At 33.1% G+C, this 10,743-nt stretch overlaps 1 protein-coding gene across 4 annotated transcripts in view; it reads left to right on the forward strand.

Annotated features, from left to right (window-relative positions):
* The first annotated feature begins 1,409 nt into the window (after window positions 1-1,409).
* LOC111055943 (small VCP/p97-interacting protein) overlaps window positions 1,410-10,743 on the forward strand; it is a 44,775-nt gene continuing 35,441 nt past the window's right edge. Inside the window, exon 1 of one of the 4 annotated variants that reach the window (XM_039432423.1) lies at window positions 1,410-1,683. In XM_039432423.1, coding sequence (XP_039288357.1) covers window positions 1,624-1,683 — 60 coding nt within the window. In that variant the 5' untranslated portion in view covers window positions 1,410-1,623. Of the gene's footprint in view, window positions 1,684-1,748; window positions 4,219-10,743 lie in introns of those variants that run through there. The other 3 variants (XM_039432424.1, XM_039432420.1, XM_039432422.1) reach the window with 3 other exon arrangements.

The following is a 10,743-nucleotide window of genomic DNA, read 5'->3' on the forward strand; positions in this document are numbered from 1 at the left end:
TTACGGTATTTATTTTGTATTTGTAGTTGGTTGACACAGTACCCACAACCATAAAAATTTGTAGGTATATACCTACAAATACCCTATCCTTGTTGGTTATCCATCTTCTTTTCACTATTATTATAATTATTTGTATTTTAATATAACTTTAAAGTGAAAAAACACTCACATCCTTTGGTGTGGCGACGACCGTTTTGTGCTGGGCAATACCAGCACGAAACGGTCGTCGCCACACCAGAGAATGTGAGTGTTTTTTCACTTTAAAGTTATATTAAAATACAATAGTTATAATATATTATATTCCTATCCCTTGCTCATCACATGCCCATCAGTATCAATATTCTCACATTTGAAAAACAAATTTGATAGGTGATTGAAAGAAAAAATAAAAAATGATAAAATGAACTAAATAATGCTGAAGAAATTATAATATTCTTGATTGAAAAAAATAATTTCAAAATAGTTGAAAAATATGGGAAGATTATCACGGAACTGGATAAATTATCATATGGGATACAAATTCAAACGTGAATTGAGTTTATTAACGTGAGTTTTTGATCTTGGAGAAAACAAATAACAGTTTTTAAGAGCAAAATATGATTCAACTGTAAATTGTGATTCAACTGAATCAACTAGAACAGGTACGTGACATCAGGTACTTGGGGATTAGAAAACTGTGTGAGGTTCACAGAACTACTAGTATATTCTGGTTTCAAAGTTTACAATACAACAGTTCTTGAGTGAGTTCTCAAATCCAGGGGTCTCTATATAATATATGAATATTTCATATTATAATAATGTCTCCGGTGTAGGCCTACATATTATCGAAACTGAAATAATTGTCATTGGTACATAAAAATATTAAATCACACATCTGTTCAGAACCTGAAATGTTCTGTTTGATAATGTTTGGAAGTTGAAAGTTTCTGATTTTTTTAAAATTGAGATAAAGGAACAATGTTATCATCATTCCATTTTTCAATATCAATAAAAGGCCTACACAGATACAGAACTGTTCCCCATAATTTATTTCAAAACAACTTCATTTATGATTTAAAAATAATTTTTTATTATTATTAAGAAAAGAAAAGTGATAAAATTGATAGATAGAATCTATGTATAATCTGATTATAGATCTACAGTAACAGTGACGTCACCGAAATATATCATTTTCAAAGTGGTGGATTTCAGTCTGTTACTTCATGAATTAAGCCACAGTTTGGTCGATGAATTAATCGTATAGGGTGGGTTGGTGTTTGGGTATAAAGGCTATTAAATTTACAGTAACTATATTACACATGGGTAATATAGTTACTGTAGACTATTAAATGAAGTGTCGTTTGGGTGAAGTGGTTTCACGTCTTTTTCACGATTCCAAAATATTGGGTGAAATTGTAGATTGGGTGAAAAATAAATTGGGTCTGTTGGTAGCCACCCATAACCACATTTTTAAAGTTGAACTGATAATGTTCTTTCATAATATCATATTATTAGATAAATTATTTCGATTAATGTTATAGTTTCAAGATAAATTGTGACTCAAGTTTTTAGATGGAAATCAGTTAATGAAAAAAGCATTAATTTTCTCAAATTTTTTAATACAATTAGGTACTTTTTATCAACATGGGTGTCTTTCTTTCTTGTTGTAGGGGGAATTCAGTTGACTTTACAACTCCTGATATGGTTTGTACAATTTTTAGTAGCCTACTTTATCTATTCTTATAGAATATCTATTAATACTTATTGTCTCCATAAATAAAAAAATATTTAGAAAAATTATAGGCCTAGTCATTCTTTTAGATCTAAAACTCTTATGGAAAAACAAGGATAGCTAGGTACTGAAAATTAATATTCATTTCTCCTGCAATAATTTAATATGGATTTGGAACAAAGGAGCTTGGTTGTCGGCGACACCTAAGCTCCTCACACACTCACGACAACCAAGCTCCCCGACAGTTGATCCCCTGCTGGATATTAGGGGTCTGGTTGTCATGATCGTACCCTAAAACCAAGCTTCTTGCACACTAACGACAACCAAGCTCCCAGACAGCTTATCCCCTATTTAACATTGAAACCAGCTTGAAGCGGGCGGGGAAGTAGTACAAAATTCATACTTGAGAGAATTTGATAATATCAAACATGCATATTATGAATGTAAGCTCACCACGTTATTCCTATCACAAATTTTAAAGGCCTGAACTGAATACAATAATTATCATATTACCGTAATTAATCACGGTATCCTAACGGTAATAAATAAATCACCACTTTCATATAATTAACAAAACTTTATTTTACTTCTCAAACTTAGTACTATTTTCAACCACAATATAATCATTACACTTCACTTCGTTAGTTAGCCTATATCTTGCCTGTTGCCTAACACATAACCCGCGCAAAAGCATTCTTTACAGTGTGGCCACCACAAACATTACATTCCCTTCTCCTTATAATAGACAGAACATAATACAAACCATAATAAAATAAGCTTAATACATAATCAATACTTGTAGCCTACATCAATAATACAGTACTTAATACAAACCTTAAAACAAATCCAATTGTAATGCTTAAAAATCCTTATAGATTAAGTTTTTTAGGAGCTTTAAGAACATTCCTATTTCTCAAGTTATACTTTTTTGAATCAATCCTTTCTTCCACAAACTCTCTTTTCCATTTCTCTACAAATCATTTCCATCTCCTCACCTACCCTTTCCCTATTAATTTCATCATTACCTTCCTTTTCCCTATCAATTTCTTCACACCTTTCCCTATCAATTTCATCAATCCTGTCTGTATTTCCATCATTATCCCTTCCACATTCCCTATCGGCTGCTATCATGACTCTATCATTATTATCTTGGTGTTCCTGTCCCTGAATTAACTTTTCAAAAACAACCCTTTCATTTAATACTATAATCAATAACTTTACTTACTTTACTTGCATTTTCTTGCAAATGTTACATTTCTTCTCCCATTTGTCTCAGTTTATTTGATTCATAGTTGTTCGTTGCTAATATTCTATTCAGTCGTGTGAACAGTTTTCTCCCGATATGCAATTCTGATGGAGAAAAACCTGTAGTACAATGTACCGAATTATTATACTGTATCATAAAATTGGCAATCAATTTTTCAATGTATTTTTCTACATTAAAGAGTTTTTTTTTTTAAACAATTAAAAGTCTTGACAGCATTTTTAGCTGCCCCATTTGATTCAGGATGATAGGGAGCAATTATAGTTATAAGTTTTACTCCAACATTTCTTAGAAACTCTTTCATTACATCAGAAACTAGAGAAGTACCGTTGTCACTTACAATTGTTAGAGGAACACCCCAGTATGAAAAATATTCTCTTAAAACTTAAACTGTACTCTGAGAAGTGATGTTTTGCATAAATGTTAAACATGAATCCATTTTAACTGTTTCCATTATAGCTGTACAACGGATGTTAAAACTATTATTAATTATGATAGCTTATGTGACATTCTTATAGCTCATGACTGGTCCGATGTCTTGCTTAGTAATGATATTGATTATAAATTCGATAAATTCTTGAAAACTTTTCATATTTATATAGATAATTCAACTTCAGTTATTAATATAGAAACGAATAAAAGAGGCATTCGAAGATTAAAACCTTGGATTTCAGAGGGGTTGTGTGCAGCAATTCTCTTCCGAGACAAATTGGCAAAGTTGGCAAGGAGAAATCCAGGAAATTGCAGATTACAATCTAATTGGAAGGTTATTCTAAAAAAATTAAAACTTGGATACAAATAGAAAAAAATAAATTTTATTCTTCAATTAACGATCTACCTCCAAAACAAAAATGGTTTACTCTTAATAAGCTGTGTGGCAATCCCAATAAGAAAAGTAAACTTGATTTAAAGATTGAGCACGATAATACTGTTATCACAGATAAGAGTACCGTGGCTGAATTATTTAATAATTTTTTTGTAAATGTACCTAAAGAGGTTGCAACCTCCATAATGAATGACCGCAGGGGTTGGAATGAGTATGTTAATTTTTTCAGAGTGGATCAATGTCCTAGATCTATTTTCTTTGAGCCGGTAACTTATAATGAACTTTTCCTACATATTTCTAAATTGAAACAGGGTAAGGCTCCTGGTGATGATAAAATATCTTCCAAACTTCTTAAAAATGTGGCAGTTGCTATTGTTCCAATTCTTACTGATATATTCAACTGCAGCCTCTCTTGTGGTAAGTTTCCAAGCAGGTTAAAATTAGCTAAGGTTATTCCTATTTATAAAAGTGGCTCACATTCTAATCTTACTAATTACAGGCCCATATCTCTGGTTTCAGTGTTTTCAAAACTTTTGGAAAAAATTGTTAAAATAAGACTCCTTTACTTTCTAAATCAAACAATTTCTTCTATTGCCGTCAGTTTGGTTTCAGGGAGGGTTTCAACACTGAAATGGCTCTTGAGAGTTTCTTGGCTTCAATACATAACAATCTCAATTTCAAATTGCCTTCTTGTGTATCAGGTCTATTTCTTGATATAAAAAAAGCTTTTGACACTGTAAATCATTCTCTACTACTTGATAAGCTGTTAAGAGCTGGCATTAGAGGTGTTGCGCATAGTTGGTTTGTCTCCTATCTGAGTAATCGACACCAATATGTTTCTGTTGGAAATACGAGAAGTGAGGTTTCGAGTGTTGATTGTGGGGTGCCACAGGGTTCAGTTTTGGGCCCTGTGTTATTCCTCATATTTATAAATGATCTCTTTTCAAGAGACTTTAATGGATTGCCGGTCTCATTCGTGGATGATACTGCTTTTTCATATTGCGGTGCAGACAGTGAAAATCTATTTTTCAAGATGCAGGAGGATTTGCATAAATTACTTGTCTGGTTCAACTGTAATGGCCTTTCTCTGAATGTATCCAAAACCAAATATTTGCTTTTTACATTAACCACACCTTGGCAATTCCCTTCAATGCTTAAATTTCATAATTACGCATGTGATCAGTTGAATTGTGATTGCCAAATAGTACAGCAATCTGACAGTGTAAGATATCTTGGTGTATTGTTAGATGAGAGGCTCACATGGACCCACCATATGCGTAATTTAAAAACATATCTTTTGATACTTTTAAGAAAATTGTACTTTCTTAGAAAACTTTTACCTCAACCGGTTTTAAGACAATTGTATTTTGCTCTTGTAGATTCTAAGTTGAACTACCGAATAACCTGTTGGGGTTCCACTTATAAAACACATATAAAGCCGTTAGTCACTATGCAAAAATCAATAGTCCGTGTTATGAAGGGTGTAAGGAGAACCGAGCACTCATCCCCAATTTTCCAAATGTACAATTGTTTACCTTTGCGCTACATCTATGTTTTTAAAGTATTATCTCCTTTCTTTATGCAATCCGGGGATCGTAGTAGGCAAATGTATGAGGGTCATCATTTATATGCAACAAGAAGTGTAGCAAACAATTTTTTAAGACTACCTAAAGCTTATAAAACTTTTTTTCAAAAATCTTTTGTCTTTCTGAGTCCAAAATTTTTTAATAATGTACCTGATAACATAAAAAAATCAATAACATTCGTTCATTTAAGAAACAAATTATCAAATGGCTTATTTCTTCTCCACCTGAAAATATTGAGGGGTTGTTCACTGTCATTGGTTAACTTCATGGACTTCATCATGGTTGAAGTTGGATTGTACACACATGAATTATTATATTAGTGCGTGAATGGTGTGTGAATCTGTGTGTGAATGTAGCATTAAGAAAATTTTTTTTTTGTTATTGATACTCCTACTTGTGAGCGAATTTGTTTTAATCCAGCAAGGCTGATTTTTTATTTTGACTTTCTATTAGACCTATTATTTTCGAGATTATCTTAAACAAATTGCAGTATTCATTCATTATTGTTAATTCAAACGTGTCTCATTTTATTTATTGTATGTATTATGCTATACTGTCAAAATAAAAATTATTTGATTTGATTTTGAATGTGCATCTATTATAACAATAAACATCATGCCATGAATTGGTCCACAAAATCAATATGTATTCTTTTACCTGGGGCATTTGGCCATGGCCACTTGTGCAAAATTGATTTTGAAGGATTGCTGTTTTCAGCTAAACACAAGTTAGAAAATAAACACAAGTTATGTCTTGGAAATATGTTCTATGTCTTTATCAAGATTTGGCCACCAAACATAATACCGAGCAATAGACTTCATTTTGACAATACCCATATGAGTTAAATGTAATTCTTGTAAAAATAAAGGTTGAAGCTTTGTAGGAATAATAATTCTATGACCCCACATCAATTTGTCTTCCTCAATATGCAATTCATGACGTCGATTGTAAAATGGTTTCAGAGCACTATCTACTTTATCTTTATTTGGCCAATAACTAGGTACTCAAAACAATATTGTATACAGTACTTCTTTCAAAATACTATCTTTCTGGATTTTCTCACTCAAGTTTGCATCATTTATTAGTGGAATCTGGAATATCTTCAATAATAAAGTTCAAATAAGTACTTTCTTTTGCTGTGTTCTCTTGTTTTACATTCAAAGGCAGACGTGATAGAACATCAGCATTATTTTGTTCACCTCTAATAAATGCTATCTCATAATCAATAATCATACATAGATAAGAAAACAACATAACGTTGTAATCCATTTGCTGTCATTGTAGGTACACCTGTTTTCTTACCAAAAATTGCAAGCGAAGGTTTGTGATCAGTCTTTAATATAAACTTGTTCATGTAAGTTAAGATTGCGATTAATCAAATAGTCTTTTTAAAAGAAAAAACTGAAAGAACTGACCTTTCTGATTTTGAGTGTGATAGAACTGTTGTCTCTGAGGATAGTTTTGCATTTGATAGCTGGGATTACTTTTGTGTTGGATTTGAGTGTTAGGCTTTTTCAAATTAGAGTGGTCTTGAAAGAAACCAAATTTGAACTGGAAGTCATTGAATAGCATGTTTAGAGCACTGTCCAATGAACTGGGATTTTTAGTTCTCACGAGAGACCCGAGAGGCTCTCTTAATCCTCTTAGCAATACTCTAAGTGCTAATCCATTTACATACTGACACATGACTTCTGATATTGTAGGTTGTTTGTTTCGGAAATATGAAATCGGTAAATTCAGAAGTTTTTGGATTCGTTCATAGAATGAAAAGGGTGATTCACCTGATTCTTGTTTTAGTTCAGCCATTTCAAGATTGAGAGTAAAGCAATCTCTCTTGTCCATGTAACTATTGATCAAAACTTTTCTTACATCAGGCCATGCATAAGTGTTAGAACTAGTAACAATGTCAAGAGCTGGGCTTTTAATACACGTAAGAATAGTAGAATACAAGTATTCGTTTTGGAAATCATCTGGATTGGCAGTTACGTAAAATTTTGCTACAAGTTTGTCACAAATTGAAATAAAACGATTTAGCATAGTAGGCTCTCCTGAATAATCAGGGATCATGTCCAAGAACTCTTTCTTAAGGGTAGGTACAGTCTGGGGATTGGTTGCTTTATCATTGTTGGGATTCATGGCTCTTAGTTACAGATAAAATTACAAGAAAAAGAAATAAGAAAATAATAAGTAAAATTAATATTGTCCAAGTTTGTAATGAAATGATAAAACAAAAATGTTTTGTTACTCACAATACTATAATTGAGTTCATCTTGTCACAGTCCAGGGTTCTGTCACACGTGTAGGATATTCTCCAGAGGTGGAAGTTCTTGAAGTTGAAGTCCGTAGTAGTCCTTAAGGTGCGTACAGACTTTCGCTCTGCTCCGCAACCAAACGTCACTCCAGCAGAGCGTTTGATGATCGACCAGGGAGCAACAGTGGTTTGACCGGGGAACGCGAGAAGATCTAACATCTTCCGTAACGTTCATGCTGGGTGCGACTGCCGAGCAGAGGCGGAGCTACTGCGGTACAATGTAGGAACGAGGGTGGTACGAGGTCCTTGAGCACCTGAAAAGCTCTCCGTTGACTACGACCCCAAACAAATTTTGCATCCATTTTCAGTAAACTATACAAAGGATAAACAATTGATGACATATTTTTAATAAACTTTGAATAGAAATTTACAAAACCTAAGAAAGATTTTACTTCAGTTTTATCTTTCGGTTCAGGTGAGTCTTTGATTGACATTTTAACTTTACTCTCTGGTATTTTAATACCATTTTTTGTCAATTCATACCCCAAATAAACCAATGATGATTTACTTAGTTCACATTTGTCTTTCCTAACAGTTATTCCAAATTTTCGCAATCTATCCAATACTTCAATTAAATTTGTATTATGTTCTTCCATAGTATTACCACTTATTATGATATCATCATAAAAACAACAAACATTTTTAATATTCTTTGAAATTCTTTCCATCTCTTTTTGAAATAATCCAGGCCCACTGCTTATACCATACGGTAAACGATTGAACATGTATGTACCTTTATGAGTTAAAATGCTTGTCAATGGATTCGAGCTCTCATCTAATTCTACTTGCATATAAGCTTGTGACAAATCAATCTTAGAAAAAACATGACCCTTCAACTGTGAAAAGATGTCATTAATTCTTGGAATTGGATACTTATCCACAACAATATTTGGGTTAAGTGATACCTTGTAATCACCACATAATCTTACTGTCTTGTCCGGTTTAATTATTGGCACAATGGGAGTACCCCATTCAGTATTATCTACTTATTGAATTACTCCCTGCAAAACTAATCTATTTATTTCATCTAAAACTTTCTCCTGTAAACCATATGGTAAAACTCTTGGTTTGAAATAGATTGGTTTCACACCCTCTTCTAAATATAATTTGAACTTATTTTCAGAGTAATGGCCTAATCTGTCGGTAAAAACATCTGGATATTCTTCATAAAAATATTCTTGACTGTTTTCTATATTGAATAAATTTAGACTCACTTTTATTTTTAGCAACCAATCTCTTCCCATGATAGGTGGACCCCATTCTTGATCACATACAAAGGTAATGTATATTTAGCATCATTTCTCTCCACTTCTACATTCAAAATACCAACTGGTTTAATTCTACCCCCATTATAACTCTGAAATTTTAACTGTGTGGGAATCATTTTCTTATCACCTAACTTAAATTTATCCAAGTCCTCAAAAGCAATAGCTGAAATGGCTGATCCAGTGTCCACTTGAAATTGAATGTGATTGTCACCTACCTTAACATTTTCCTCCATTGGTTTAACAAAATTCAAATCAGTTTTCAAAGTTTCTCTTTTTGTTTCATTGAGTGTCAATATTAAGTTGAGCTGCTCGGCATCACTGTTGTCTTCATTTGCGTTTTCTACCGGCGTTGCATTTATAAAGTTCTGGCGGTTCTTTCCGGAATTTTTATTTCTGCTCACTGCTTCCAAATGGTCCCACTTTTTGCACACGTTACAGCTTTTGTCCTTCATCACACACGAAATTTTATAATGTTCACGTCGCCCGCAACAAAAACACACCACATCCGCATTGTTAGGCCTATTTGTAGAACGTCTTTCTGAATTTGGCTGTGCTCTCCTACTCATGTAATTAATATCTTGAAACTTGACGTCTTTGTCCTGCATACATTTCAAACCTCTTGAAGTAGCTTCCAACGTTGAGGCTATTTCGACAGCCTTTGTATAGGTTAAGTCTATCTCTGATAGTAGTTTCTTTTTAACAGCTTCGTTTTTCAATCCCCATACCAACTGATCCCGTAGATTTTCCTCTAATTAATCACCGAATTTACATCCGCCTGCTGTCTTTTTAAGCTCAGCTAGGAAGTCCGATATGTTTTCGTCGTCGTTCTGGACCATATTTTTGAATTTGAATCTTTCCACCAAAAAGTTCACTTTTGGTGAGAAATGTTGAGTCAAAAGTTTAACTATTTTGTCGTATTCTAAGTCTTTCACCAGTTTAGGTAGAGCCAAGTCCTTCAATAACGCATAAGTTTCATTACCTATTAATGTGATTAACAAATGAGTTTGCTTTTCTTTCAGAATAGAGTTCACTGCGATAAAAGATTCTAACCTCTCACACCACACTTCAAAATCATCTTCTTTCAATTTAAATTCATTGAACTTCCCGATTGTCATCGTCGCCATTGTAATAAATAAATCACCACTTTCATATAATTAACAAAACTTTATTTTACTTCTTAAACTTAGTATTATTTTCAACCACATTATGTTCATTATACTTCACTTCGTTAGCCTACATCTTGCCTGTTGCCTCACATATCAACCCGCGCAAAAGCATTCTTTACAGTGTAGCCACCACAAACATTTCACTAACAAAGTCTCTACAGAACAGAGAAATATTTATTCATTCCAATATAAACAAGATTTTTCCATCCTGCACTACATAATTTAAATCAACCGGTTCCTGAAAGTCTCTTTTGACTTTTTCATGGAAAGAAGCATGCCCATATTAAAAATGCAGACAAGCGAAGCGAGCCTGCCAACTAGCCTCAAATAATTTCCATCGATAAAACCTATAATAATTATTATACTTTGAAATTTTCAATTCACTTCATTTTTTTATATTTTTGCTGCTGGATCCTCCTTGATCCGTTACTGCCTGTAATTCCATGACCCCTGGACCCCGGCAGTTTCAATGAGACTCACTTCCCTTGCCTGGAAAAATAATTTCAGTTATTTCTAGAAACTTTCTCACTTTCACACCACCCACTTATCTTTTGAAACAAAAATGTTTCCAGCATGTCAAAAATTTCGTGTTTTCTGCTCGAAATGTCTAG

The sequence above is a fragment of the Nilaparvata lugens genome, chromosome 7, assembly GCF_014356525.2.
Source record: "Nilaparvata lugens isolate BPH chromosome 7, ASM1435652v1, whole genome shotgun sequence".
In the NCBI taxonomy this organism is placed as follows: domain Eukaryota; kingdom Metazoa; phylum Arthropoda; class Insecta; order Hemiptera; family Delphacidae; genus Nilaparvata; species Nilaparvata lugens.